The sequence below is a fragment of the Nuphar pumila genome, chromosome 2, assembly GCF_984573655.1.
Source record: "Nuphar pumila chromosome 2, dmNupPumi1.hap1.1, whole genome shotgun sequence".
Taxonomy (NCBI): Eukaryota; Viridiplantae; Streptophyta; class Magnoliopsida; order Nymphaeales; family Nymphaeaceae; genus Nuphar; species Nuphar pumila.
Genome location: NC_143250.1, coordinates 128,850,281 through 128,864,999, shown reverse-complemented (window position 1 = coordinate 128,864,999; position 14,719 = coordinate 128,850,281). Strand labels below are relative to the sequence as shown.

General features: G+C 38.9%; 1 protein-coding gene across 2 annotated transcripts in view; it reads right to left on the bottom strand.

Annotated features, from left to right (window-relative positions):
• LOC149847083 (S-adenosyl-L-methionine-dependent methyltransferases superfamily protein) overlaps positions 1-14,719 on the bottom strand; it is a 164,680-nt gene that overhangs the window by 76,260 nt on the left and 73,701 nt on the right. Inside the window, exons 6-8 of one of the 2 annotated variants that reach the window (XM_089996802.1) lie at positions 7,844-7,963; positions 7,641-7,733; positions 7,471-7,539 (exon numbers count right to left, since the gene is read on the bottom strand). In XM_089996802.1, the coding sequence (XP_089852928.1) occupies positions 7,471-7,539; positions 7,641-7,733; positions 7,844-7,963 (282 nt within the window). The remainder of the gene's footprint in view (positions 1-7,470; positions 7,540-7,640; positions 7,734-7,843; positions 7,964-14,719) is intronic. The other variant, XM_089996803.1, reaches the window with a different exon arrangement.

The window sequence follows — 14,719 nt, the reverse complement described above, 5'->3', positions numbered from 1 at the left end:
TCTAAATCAATAAAAACCATATGCAAATCTTTGTTCTTCTCTCTATATCTCTCAATAAGTTGTCTAAGAAGATGTATAGCTTCCATAGTTGATCTTCCAGGCATAAAACCAAATTGATTCTCCGATATCATGACAACATTTCTCAACCTATACTCAATCACCCTCTCCCAAAGTTTCATAGTATGACTCATGAATTTTATACCACGATAGTTTGTGCAATCTTGTATATCACCCTTATTCTTATATAGAGGCACCAAAGTACTCTTCCTCCACTCATTAGGCATCGTATTTGTATGTCAAATCTTGTTAAAAAGATTTGTCAACCATTCTAAACATTTCTCTCCCAAGCATTTCCAAGCCTCGATAGGTATACCATCTGGGCCAACTGCCCTTCTTGATTTCATTTTCTTCAAAGCCTCTGCAATTTCTTTCTTTTGAATCTTGCGCATGAAGTCACGATTCATCTCATGAAAAGGAATGAAGAAGTCTCCAAGATCCTGAGCATGACTTTCATTAAATAGTTTATCAAAATAATCTTTTCATCTCTCCTTAATCTCCTCATCTTTGACTAAAACCCTTTGCATTTCATCTTTAATACATCTAACCATACTCAGATCCCTCAATTTTCTATCTCTCATCTTTACAAGCCTATAAATATCCTTCTCACCCTCTTTGGTATCCAACTTGTCATAAACCTCCTTATATACCTTATCCCTCGCGTTTCGAACTACTTTTTTAGCTTCTTTGCTATCATATACTTCTCCAAATTCTCATTATGACGACTCTTACTTAGATTTCTATAACACTCTTTTTTAACCTTAATAGCTAATTTGACATCCTCGTTCCACCACGATGTATCCTTAACGAGCAGTGCACCGCCTTTAGACTCACCCAATACCTCCTTAGCCACCTTTCTCATGCCACCCGTTATCTTATTCCACATTGATTCTGAATCCTTCTCGAGACACCAATCAACTTCCTTAACTACCTACTCTACAAACATTCCTTGTTTAGCTCCTTTCAGTGCCCACCACTTAATTCTAGGATCTATATTGTCTATCCCTTTTGCGGTATTGTCTAATTCTAAGATCTAAAATTAAGACTCTATGTTGTGTAGCTACACTTTCTCCCGGTATAACCTTACAATCGATGCAACAACCCCTATCTCTCTTTCTAAGTAGGAAAAAATCTATCTGACTCGTATTAACCCCACTTTTAAATGTTACTAGGTGAGACTCCCTCTTCCTACACCAAGTGTTTGCTAAGATCATATCATAGGACAAACAAAAATCTAAAATCCTTTCTCCACTTTCGTTTCTTTCTCCTATACCATAGCCTCCATGGATCCTCTCAAATTCATCCATACTAATGCCTACATGTCCATTAAGGTCGCCGCCGAGGAAAAGCTTTTCTCCATAAGATATCCCTTGTACTACTCCATCTAAATCTTCCCAAAATTGACGACTATTAGGCTTTTATGTACTACTCCAGCAATACATAAAAAAAAACAATATGGGGAACAAAGGAAACGGTTCAGACAAGAGATGTATATTAAAAAGAAAAATCACAACTTAGATTGGGCCAGCCAGAACTTATGGAATTAGGGAAAAGAATCAGATAGCATGCATGAAGTTAACAAAATCAGAATACAGGAACGTTAATGACGTATAGCAGAAAGAAAAAGGATCAAGGAGGATTCACTGAGAGATTTAAGAAAAAGAGTACCAAAAATTTTACCGACAGATTTAAAAGATAGTATGACAGGAAACGAAGATGAATCAAAGAAAAAACCTCCTTCTTCAGATCTCGTTGAACATTCTTCTGGTAGGGTTCCGCAACCGAAGCTCTGATACCATATGAGATGTCGTGAGAGGTCTTTACCATAGTTGAGTTGCACAAAAAACAAAAATAGAGAAGAGAGAGAGATGCAGAATGGTTGGGGCGACAAAAATTGACTCAACCACCAAGCCCTAATCGTTATATATTAAAACAGTTTTACAATGGGGACTATATTACAGAAATGTCATTAATGAAAAACACGTCAACAGCATAGTGTGTATGGACTATTTTATTGACGTGCGTATGGATCTGGATCGAGATCCATATGCATCCTCTATTTTAACAGGAAAGAGGAAGATAACAATAATGCTTTGTTAACAAAATTTCTTAAATATCTAACAATACGCATAACACTCATATGAACTGAGGTAGGAGATTGTTGAAATTGACTAGCAGTGTGTACTACATGAGATATGTCTGATCTGGTGATGGTCAAGTATGTCAAGGCACTGATCATATGTCGATATGGAATGGGATCGTCCAATGGGGTTTCATCATCAATCTTCATCTTTTAGTTGATGACTTCGAGTGTATCTACTCTCTTCTCGGCAGTTAGGCCTGACCTGTCAATAATCTCAGTACCAAACTTAGATTGACTTAACAAATATCTTTGGAAGAATAAGCTACTTCAATCCCCAAGAAGAATACGAGAAAACCTAAATCAGTCATTTCAAAATTTTGTTTAAGTACATTCTTGATATGATTTACTCCTTGTTTATCTCCTCCTGTTATGATCATGTCATCAACATAAAGGAGTAAAATCACAATATCTGCAACAGATTTCTTAACAAATACAACAGTGTCAGTATAACATGAAAAATATCCAAGATTAGTCATAACAGAAGAAAGCGATCATACCAGGCTTTCGGTGCTTGTTTGAGACCATACAAAGCTTTTTTTAGATAAAGAACCTTTTCTTTCGGAATATCATACCCAGGTGGTGGATCCATATATACTTTTTCCCTCAATTCTCCATTAAGGAAGGCATTTTTGACATCCATTTGGTAGATAGGTCATTTCCTAATAGCAGCCACAGCTATAAGTATCCTAACAGTGGTCATTCTAGCGATTGGGAAAAAGGTTTCATCGTAGTCTATCCCATATTCCTGTGAGTACCCTTTGGCTACTAGCTACAAGTCTGGCTTTATGTCTTTTAATGTTCCATCACTCTTGGTTTTAACATTGAAGACCCATCTACATCAAAATTTCCAATGCCTTTAACATCAAGAAAGGTTTCATCCGCGGTGAAAACATTTTTCCTACTTATCAAAATTTTCAATGCCTTCAACATCAAGAAAGGTTTCATCCGTGGTGAAAACATTTTTCCTACTTGAATCAATACTATAATTCGTAAGCATAGAACCATTATAGGTCATATAAAAAGAAGCACTAGAGTTTATGAGCCAATGAGTCATACCAGGGGGGGAAGAAGTAGAGACGACGGCTCCAGTTGTAGAGGAACCCTTGAGGAGACGTTGCAAAGCTTTCATCAATTGAGATAGTGACATGTTTCCAATGGATTTGCTTGAGTTTTCTTTGTCGACTTGAGAAGTACCAACAGAAGCGATCTTCCTTTCCTCTTTAGCTTTAAACTCTGGACAATATGGCTTGATGTGTCCCGGTTCCCCACAATAGTAACAAACAATTTTCTTTTTTCCATCTCCTTTTCTCGAAAAAGACCGTGGTTTTCCAAAGTTATTCTTGTAGAAATGTGTAGGTTTATGTGTATGAGAATTAGCACCCGGTCTTGAAACGGCTAAAACATTATCCTTGACTCCTTTGCCTCGGTTTGGGTTTTTAGCATTGTTTCTTCCATGCATACTTGGGCTAAATTTTCATGAATAGGTGGAAGTTCTTGTTGCTTTCTATGGAGAATATTGCTCCTCTTTTGCTCAAATTCGGGTCATAAACCCCTCACAAAATAGAAAAATTACTCATTTAAGATTTGTTTCTTTCTTTGTTGGGAATCATTTGGGGTTTCCTAAATAGGTTCTGTTTTTTTTATTTGATCCCACAACCTTTTTAGAGTCTCATGGTACTCTCTAAGACTCTTTTTTCCTTGTTTGCAAGTGTGTATTTTGTCTTGCAACTCCCATCTATACGGAATATCATTTTGAGTATATGTTTGTTTAATAAAGAGTCAAGCTTCATTGGCTCTTTCAAATTTCAATATGTTCTCACAAGTGTCCTCACTCATACTTCCCATAAACAAGGAAAGTACCTTAGTATGCCCAATTTTTCATTCTTTCATAGCATTCTTATAGTTTAAGAGAGCATTTGTTTCTCTTCTCCTTTAAGGACCTCTTCTTTAATAGTTTCATCATTTTTGGTTGAGGTCTTTGTAAGAGTAAGTTGAGGTTCCATTGAGGAACCATCAACATATTCCAACAAGCCGTTTCCGATTAGGAATCTTTTGATGGCGGTGGCCCATAAATTAAAAAGAAAAAACAAAACATAGAGCCAACAAGAGTAAGAGATACTTAGTTTGGCAATGCTCCACACTTTGATATGACAAACTCTTCCAATCTTCAAAGAATCAGCCACACAAGCATCAACCTTGAAGTGAGGTTTATATGCACGCTTCCCAAGGCTCTCCTCACGAGTCTCTTAAATGCCTCAATAACATCAATAGAGCACCAAGGCTATGATGGCATGTAACGAAATACAAAAGATATTCAAATGACACTTATGAACATACACAATCACAAGGACCACTTGTGGGTCAATTACACAAACACAAGAGTCACACAAATCAGCCACTTAAGGGCACACAACACATAAAAAATATAAAATGCTATTCATAAAATGCTCTAAGAAATTCAACCCCTTTATATACAAAAGAGACAAGAGGGAGCCGTTGGGGAGATCCCAATGGCGCTATGGTCTAAAGACCATTAAGCCCTTCCCTAATCTACCAATTACAAAAGTAAAAATAAAAGAAAATTAAATTAAATAAAAATCGAAAAATAGTGTACAATGACAATAATACCCTTATGTACAAAAAGACTAAAATACCCCTATGTATATACATTGACAGCTACATCCTGCCTTCTCCATAATTTCAACTTCAAACCACCTAAGCACCTAATCAAAAAATTCAATATACCAGAAAAATCACAACTAAAGACAGCAAACCATGATCGAAATCTCAAAACACACAAAACTGATTCATACAACCAAGTTTCAGCACCAGTTAACAAAATAAGCAGAATCCAGCCTGTCGTCAGCCAGTTCTCACCCAAAGCACTATCAAAACTCTAAGTAGTCAATATACTCAAATTCACTACACAACACTTGGTTTCTCAAGCCCATTTGTCAAAAACAACCCAGATGAACCAAATCCGAAGCTGAAAATCTTAAAAATCTGACCAGAATCAAACATTTTTCAAATCTGACCAGAGATCCTTCAAACAACTCAGAAAATATTTAAAAAACTCCAATAAATCTGACATTTACTCCTCTAGTAAAACTGAAAAAATCCAACCCAAACCTGCCAGTATCTCCACCTTTTGCAACCGTCAGCAACTTAAAGGCATCACCACAATTAAGCTGCTTCAAGGCTTCAAATCTGATGCCCCTTGCTCTCCAAGGTACTGTTTGGATGACAGAGGCCAAAATCTGGTTTTTGGCAAACCACGTCTTGCTTCAATTCTCAAAAACCAACTATAATGGGCTGTTTGGGTGACCAAAAACCTAGTTCTCGGGTTTTGGGTCAACAAAAACCAAAAAAGAAAATAAAAATAAAGGGGGACATTTTCCAGCCAGCAACAGGCGAGGAAATGGCCTGGCTAGTGTCGTCCTTCCCGGGCAACACAGGGGCAGCCATTTCCTGGCTGGTGGCTAACTAGAAAATGGCCAGATATGTTCAAAAAGTAAAAAAAGAAAAAAAGAAACCATGGCCGGCTATTTTCCAGCCAACCACCGGCTGTGAAATGGCCGAGCTGGTGTGGCACGGCGCCGGCCAAGAAACGGCTGACCAACTAATTTTTTGAAAAAGCATTTAAAAAAAATTATTTGGACATTTTCCAGACAAACACCGGCCGGAAAATGGACAGCCAGCCATTTTTTGTGGAAAGAAAAGAGCCACCATTGCAGGTGGCTCTGGTTTGCCGGCGAAAAACAGAGAGAGATTAGAGGGAGGGCGGCACCCGAGTAGTGCTGCGGCTCAGGCAGGGTAGCGGCATCGGGGCGGTGCCGCTACTACCGAAAAGGAGAGAGGGAGAGAGATGACAGAGGTAGTGAGAGAGGGGGGGGGGGGGGGGGGGAACGTACCTGCTCTGGCGAGGGAGAGAGACGATGTCGGGGCCGGGTGCGCCGATGAGAGGAAGAAGAAGACGAGGGGGGGAGACTGAGTCGAGGAGAGGAAGGCGCGAGTGAGCCGACATGCGAGAATCCCCGGTGAGAGAAAAGAGGCGGGAGGGGGTTCGGCGTGCAAAAAATCCCGGCTAGAGAGGGTCGAGGTCGGGTCGTGCTCAGGGGTAGTTCAGGAAAGAGATGGGAGGGGTGAGAGGCATCGAGGGTTTTGGCTTGTAAAAAAAGAAACCCCCCTTGGAGGGGGGTTTAAAAAGACCAGGGGAGGGGGGGCTGTGACCCGGATCCGGTCGGATCCAACCTGAATCCAAACAAATTTTTTTTTTTAGAAAAAAACTAGTCTTACAGGAACACATAGAAGAAGGTTGTTTTGACCAAATGACCCCATGGATGCGTTCAGCATGGTCAAAATAACAGGAATCAACAACCCTTGGATCATATTTTTTCGGCATAAAAACACAATTTTTTGAGGACTGAAAATTCATTATATTGTAGGTTGTAGGTTTTTCTGACACCCATAAAATCTGATACACGTTGGAAAAGCATGATCCAAGGGTCGGTTTCTACTAAATCAAACATGTAGATCACATCTGGAGGTTAGATGTGCAAAAGAAATTAAAATTTAGAAGAATTGGAGTATTTCACTAGAAGGTCCTTACCCACAAGGGTAGCAAACTTTATCTCTTAAGTATTTACATAAAGCACGACACTATGATACAACACATTTCCCTTCACAATAAATAAGTCTACAAGAGCAAGGCCCGAGGCTGATGGACACAGAGAACAATGCAAAGCATATCAAGTGGCTAAAAGACGTAATCAAGATTATGGCTATAGAAGAAAAAAAGTTTACACGAATAAGACAAATGTGCTATGTTACATTCCTGTTATTAGCTACAGGTTGCAACTGCATGAACTTGACGATTAAAACACCTTCCACTATGGCAATTTGTAAGGACTACAAAACAACATATGATGGGAAAACAAGGTCATCACATAGTCTAAAATAGACCTCCACACATCGTTCAAAGTTCCAAAAGAGGACCAACATATGGGTTAATCGAACTATATTTACTCAATCTGCAGAATACCAATGTTGCATGGATAGCTTATCTTGCTTATTTATGTATGTGGACATTCATCTCTAGGTGGTGAAAATTCCATTACTATCCAATTTATGGACCTGAAAATTTTTACTTGTTTAGCGTCAGAAGTATCCTCAACACCAGACACAATAAGAATATACCATGTGTACAAATAAAGAAAACAAAAGTTCCCCAGCAAAATGCTCCAAGTAGCCCATGTTGAAACATAAGATACCTGTTATCATCATAAAATTCAGTCAAATTTTGAATCTCCACATATTCCAGACCAGCCTCTCTAGCCAACCTGAAGTTGTTTTGCAATATTTAGCACGACTCACTACCAAAGCCATAACTGTAACCAGAAGAGAGAATTATAATAATCAATGAAACAGCAATAATGCCAACCTGATCAAGCTGGGAAAATGTACCAAGCAGTGAGTTTCAGAAGAAACATCACCAGTGAATTTCAATTGATATTTCTTGCCAAATAATGGGAACCTGGAGTCATTCGAATGGTCAGCTGAAAGAAGTTCGCATGCAAACACATGATACTTCAGAATAAAAAGATCATGAAAAATAAAAAGGTAAGACAGTCGCTTAGTTTGTACTTTTCTTCCTCGGTCTCAAAGGTGATGATGTAGTTCTCTGAGCGTATGCAACTGGGAACAATGGGTTTCATGTTGCCTCCTTTATTATGTGAGGCTTCAATATTTTTTTGGTACTTTGACCTGAAACATTTCAAGGGGTCATTTGCTAGGGAGCATGTTCTCCACGATTACTGTATCACCCCTAGAGAGGCTAGGAGAAACTTCTTTTAAGTTAATTGCAAGTGATTTTAAAGAAGCTAAAAGTGATTTGTATTATTCTAACCTTCATTTAAATCAAACTCTTTATATGTAGAGAACTATGCCATTTATCATGAACACAAGCTAAGAAGTTCAAAGTTTAACAAGGGAAAACCCATATAGCTAGAAGCACAATAAGCAAACTATATGTTACAGAGAACAAATTTCTTGCCCATTCCCCAAGTGGTTCATGGAAACCAATAGGCACAGGAAGCTCTTTCATTCTTTGCGAGAAGGTGAATGTTCTGTGACAATGATGTCAAGAAGCAGTTCAACTTCTTCAAAAGATCCGTTGCATAGCCCAAGAACGATAGCTCTAGCATGGTAAAAACGTGTTTAGAGAATGGCAGGAGGATACAAGGAGACTGGTAGGCAGTTCCTGTTAGATCTTGAATCTCCAGGTCCTTCCACGCGTGAGATCTGAAAAACAGAGAGAGAGAGAGAGAGAGAGAAAGGGAGAGAGAAGATGGGAGAAGCCGATACCCCTTTTGCAATAGGGTCGGCTGCTGTGTATTCCTTCATATGAATAAGTCATTACAAAATTTTAGGGTACTAAAATACCCCTCATTACAATAAACAATATTACATAATGCCATTAATGAAGAAGTGGATGTCACGGGTCCTGGATCTTCAGATCCATGACCCGGAACCGAGAAAACACTTCTTTTCACCCTCCCTCAAGTTGTGCATGATCTTGAATCATGAACAACTTGCCTTTTAACATCCAAAATCTGTCTTTTGTCAATCCTTTAGTAAATATATCCGCCACTTGATTTGTAGTTCGAACAAATTCAGGCTCAATCTCTTTCTCTTCTACCTTTTGTCTCACAAAATGCTGGTTTATTTCAATATGTTTGGCACGACTGTGATGGATTGGATTAAAAGACATACTAATGGCGCTCTGGTTGTCACACAAAAGAAGTGATCGAGATATCGATTCTCTGACTTCTGTCAGTAGATGTCTAACCCAAGTAGCCTCAACAGTGGCGAATGCCATTGACCTGTATTCAGCCTCTGTACTGGATCTGGCAACAGCCTTTTGTTTCTTACTACTCCAAGAAACCAAATTCATCCCAACAAATACACAATAGCCTGATACTGATCTGCGTTCATCTGGATCTCCCGCCCAGTCCGCGTCAGAATAAATAGTGATCTCATGTGCACTTTACCCATTTGTCTTTCGCTTATATGTGAGACCATCCCCAACCGTTCCCTTCAGATATCGTAGTATCCGTTTAACTGCTTCCATATGCCCTTCACATGGGGCATGCATAAACTGAGAAACTTGATTCACCGAGTAGACTATATCAGGGCGAGTAAAAGTGAGGTATTGTAACATACCCACTATGCTACGGTACTGTGTGGGATTATCAAAAGGATCTCCGTCTTGAGAGCTAAGCCTTTGATGAAGAACGCTAGGAGTGCTCAAGGGCTTGCAGTCTTTCATACCCGATTTATTGAGAACATCAATGGTATACTTATGTTGAGTGAGAGTCATTTTTTCAGAGGAACTGTCAACTTCAATTCCAAGAAAGTACCGTAGTTTGCCAAGGTCCTTCATTTTGAACCTCTGATTCAAGAGATGTTTGACTTCTTCAATGTGCGCATTGGAACTGCCAGTGATGATAATATCATCCACATATATCAACAACAGAGTAATTGTGTCTTGGTTCTTAAATATAAATAGGGAGTGGTCAAGAAGAGATTTCTTAAAACCATACTTTTGTATTTCAAGAGAAAAGTTGTCAAACCAAGATCGAGATGCCTGCTTCAATCCATATATCGCCCTTTTTAGTCTGCAGACATATTTTGTAGGATTACCTTCTGCGTAACCAGTGGGTTGTTCCATGTAAACTTCTTCTCTCAAATCTCCATGAAGAAAAACATTCTTCACATCAAGTTGGCTAATGGTCCATTGGTGTTCAATGGGTAAAGAAAGTATGACTCGGATTGTCCCCATCCTCACAACTGGACTAAAGGTTTCATCATAATCTTGTCCTTGCTCCTGTGTAAAACCTTTGGCTACAAGTCTCGCCTTGTATCGCTCTATAGTCCCATCCGGTTTATACTTTATTTTGTACACCCATTTCGAACCAACAACGTTTCTGTCAGGTGGTCTTGATACGACATCCCACGTACCACATTCATGTAGAGCTTCCATCTCCTCATTCATTGCTTCAATCCATCTTCTGGAATTTGATGCTTGAGAGAACGTTGTGGGTTCATCTTCCGTATTCAAGGCTGTTAGAAAGAGTTGAAAATCTAATGAGAAATTTTCATAACTGACCCACCTTTCAATTGGATGGCGAGAACGTGTGGATCTTCTAGTATCAACAATGTTGGATGTTGAGGAAGCGTCCATATCTGAATCAACTATGGTGGGTGACTCTCTTTCTCGTCGAGTGTAGACAAGACCTTTATACCTTCCTGGATTCAAAGTTGAGTCTGTATTTTCATGATCAATCATTCCATCAGTAGACACAAGTTTCTTATCCTTTTGAATGCAATTTGAGCAAGCATCACTAGCTCCTGAGAGAAGTTCATAATTCAACCAAGGATAATAAGCCTCAACTCTATGTTTTGATTCTGAAGAACTAGTACATCGACAATCAAAATTCAATTCATCGAAGATGACATTTCTTGATATTTTGATGCGCTTGCTCACCGGATCATAGCACCTGTACCCTTTATAGTCATCAGCATAACCCACAAACCTGCACTTTAAAGCCTTGTCCTGAAACTTATGTCTCCTTGAACTGTCAACATGAACATAGCATAAACATCCAAAGACATGCAAATCATAGTAGTTGGGGTGTATACCAAAGAGAGACAAGTAAGGAGACTTGTTTTCCAAAATAGTCATGGGCAATCGATTTATCACATGAACTGCAGAATGAAAAGCCTCTGTCCATAAAGTGATCGGAAGATTACTGTCATGCATCATGCTCATCGCACTCTCAACAATATGGCGATGCTTCCTTTCAGCAATCCCATTCTGCTGAGGTGTGTGTGGGCAAGACACCTTTTTTCTTATCCCATTACTTTGAAGAAAGTTAGTAAAGTCAATGGAAGAAAATTTACCTCCTCCGTCACATTGGAAACTTAGGATGTTTTCAGAAAATTGGTTTTTTACAAAGGAATGGAAGTTACGGAACAACTTGAAAGTCTCGGATTTATGTTTCATGAAAAATATCCAGGAATATCGAGAATAACTGTCAACAAATAAAAGATAATATCTAGTTCCAGACATGGAAGCAACTGGAGCAGGCCCCCAAACATCAGAACAGATAGTCTCAAAAGGTCTTGAAGCTCTTTTATTGATAGAATGAAATGGTAAAACATGACTCTTACATAAGAAACAACTAGAACATTTATTGTCATTGACATTTATTCCTAGACTTGACTTGGGAATAAGATTATTCGAAACAAGCTTTTCAATGAAACTACTACTGCAGTGACCTAGACGACCATGCCAAAGATTTGGCTTATTGATTTCAGAGACACTAAAAACACAGGTAGGATTTTCAGAAGGTAACGATGATTGGAGCTTCAAGTTTGGATCTGCAGAGCTAACATGTGCTGAAGGATCTTCTTGAAAAACATACATATTGCCTTGTCGTTTTCCTCTAGCGAACGTCTCCTTCGTGTAGAGATCCTTAACAAGAACAGAAGAAGGAGTAAATTCAACTGAGGCTTTGACATCATCAACAAGTTTAGAAACTAAAACAATGTTTTTCTTGATATTAGGAGCATAAAGAACATTTGAAAGATTGATGGAAGATTCGGGCAAGGATATGATGGAGTTTCCAATATGCGAGACAGAGTGGTGTGATCCATCTCCAGTAACTATACTACTTCTACCAATGTAAGGAACAAGTTTTAGGAGCTTACCTGCATCACCAGTAACATGAGTCGCTGCGCCAGAGTCCACATACCAAGTACCTTGCTCATTCTGTTTCAGATTCAATTCTGCTAAGGCTGACAACAGCAACTCTTTTACTTCTCCAATGGTCCTTGTACTGTCTGTGCCTCTTTTTGCTTCAGTTTGTGTTGATTTTCCTTTATTTAAGGGATTGAACCAGCAGTTGGCTTTGATGTGCCCCCTTTTATTGCACAGAAAGCAAGTAGGGATTGGCCTCTGTCTTTGTGAGTTGGTATATGAGTTGGGTGTAGGCAATAATCCACGACCGCCATGGCTACTTCTCCCTTGTGCTCCTTTTCCCTTGATATCATAGCTTCCTCGTCCTCGTGCATAAGTAACCCCTGTAGCAAGAACTTCTTGTGCCCCAGTTTGCATAGATGATTCTTCAGAAAATCCCTTTAGATTCATCTCATATTGTAACAATTTTGCACGCAGATCTTCAAAATTGGGCAGCTCAGGTAAACATAATAGAGAAGTGACAATCATATGATAGTCGTGTCCCAATCCACTGAGGGTTTGCTGTACCAAATCTTTATCAGAAACTGTACTTCCAACAACTGCTAACTGATCTGTAATAACCTTCATTTTGTTCAAATATTCCATGATGGACATGGAATCCTTTCTTAACATTTGAAATTCTCTTTTAAGAAACATAATCCTGGCCTGAGAAACCTGTGAGTATGTCTGAACTAGTCTGTTTCAAAGTTGCATGGCAGTGCAGTCATCTGGAATAGCTACAAGCACCTCTTGTGACAGTGTTGATGTAATATAAGCAACAAGCGCTTGGTCTCTTTTCATCCAAGCCACAAATTCAGGATTTCTAACATATACGGTACTAGCTTCCCCTTTGCTGTCCCTTTCTTCTTGTGATAGGAACTCAGGAGGAACTGGAATAGATCCATCCAGGTGTCCAGAAAGATCCTGACTCCTAATGAAAGGTATGATTTGCCTCTTCCAAGTCAAGAAATTACCATTATTTAATTTTTCAGACACGAGATGACTGAGGAAACTGGAAGAAAGAACTGATTGACTAGGAAGTGAATTCATGTTTGAATTCATGTTTCACAGAATTAAAAATGTATTCAGCACAATCTGCTTACACCTGCAGTTTTTTTTTTTTTTTTGCAGGAACTAACACAGATCGATGCTATCAGACTGCAGAAACAATTCAGATTGCTGATATGAAACAGAAATTGAATGTCAATCAGATTTCTGATTTGTATATGAAATGGAATATTTTGATATAAATGAAACAGAAAATGAATGTATCGGCTTGATCAAGGATGCAGCTGAATCAAAAAAGGACCCTGCGTGATTAGATCACGCTGCTACCAACAGCAATAAACTAGGTATGCGAGTGACAGAATGAGAAATAGGACCCTGCGTGATTAGATCACGCTGATATGAAAGAAATAAAGAGATCAATAAACTGAAACAAGAGAAAAGGAAAGGGATAGGTAGAAGGTTGTGGATTGGGTTATTCAGGGGATAGAAAGAAGATTGTGGGGAAACCGAGGTTCAGCCACCACCGAAGTAAAAGAAAAATAGAAAGAGGATAAAAGAGGACTGTGGGAAGAAGGAGTCAGATCTGAATCAGATCTGATTATCTTCAGATCTGATTGATATCAGATCTGATATAGAAGAAATGAATGTGGGGAGACAAAAATGGGTCGTACGTGAAGCCAAAAAAAAAATGAAAATAGGGAATGGAGGGATATGTTCTTGACTTAGAAGAAGAAATCGAGAAGGACAGATCTATCGGACGTACCTTTGAGATCGATTCCAGTTTCAACTGAAGCGTGGCTCTGATACCATGTTAGATCTTGAATCTCCAGGTCCTTCCACGTGCGAGATCTGAAAAACAGAGAGAGAGAGAGAGAAAGGGAGAGAGAAGATGGGAGAAGCCGATACCCCTTTTGCAATAGGGTCGGCTGCTGTGTATTCCTTCATATTAATAAGTGATTACAAAATTTTAGGGTACTAAAATACCCCTCATTACAATAAACAATATTACATAATGCCATTAATGAAGAAGTGGATGTCACGGGTCCTGGATCTTCAGATCCATGACCCGGAACCGAGAAAACACTTCTTTTCAGTTCCAGCTCCACAACAATGGATTAAACCAGAGTTACCGGAAGCTTCTTAGATAGGTGGGAAGCTCATTTTGGAAGCCCAACACTCCGAGCTTCTGAAACTTGATGAGAACCTCGATTCTTCCACGCTTCTATGCTTTTCACACGCTTCATCTATTCTTATATGTTCTCTCACTCTACTTTTCATGGTTTTTATGTGCTTTCTCTCACACTTCTCACTTACTTCCATATGCTTTATCTAAATTGGCTATCATTTTTAAATTTTGTTAAAAATTTATTTTTTTATACTAAAAAATCATGAAATTTAAGAATAGTCACTTTTATTTTCGTTTGTATTTGTGTTTCATTTTGATTCCCATTCAACTCTTATATTACTTTTTTATTCTCGCTTCCCGCTTCCTATACATTTTAAAATGCATCGCTTCTCCCTTCCGCTTCCTGTACCTAGCCTGGCAACCTTGTATTAAACCAAAGCTTTTAGAGCATCCAATGTTTAGAGGTTAATAATATGTGCCTAAAGGATTTGAAGCAATACATTTCAGAATGGGGCATCAAGAAGCTGCGGAGATTAACCAAGATTGACTGGATTAGGACAACGAACAGCTCACTTTTCTTCAGACA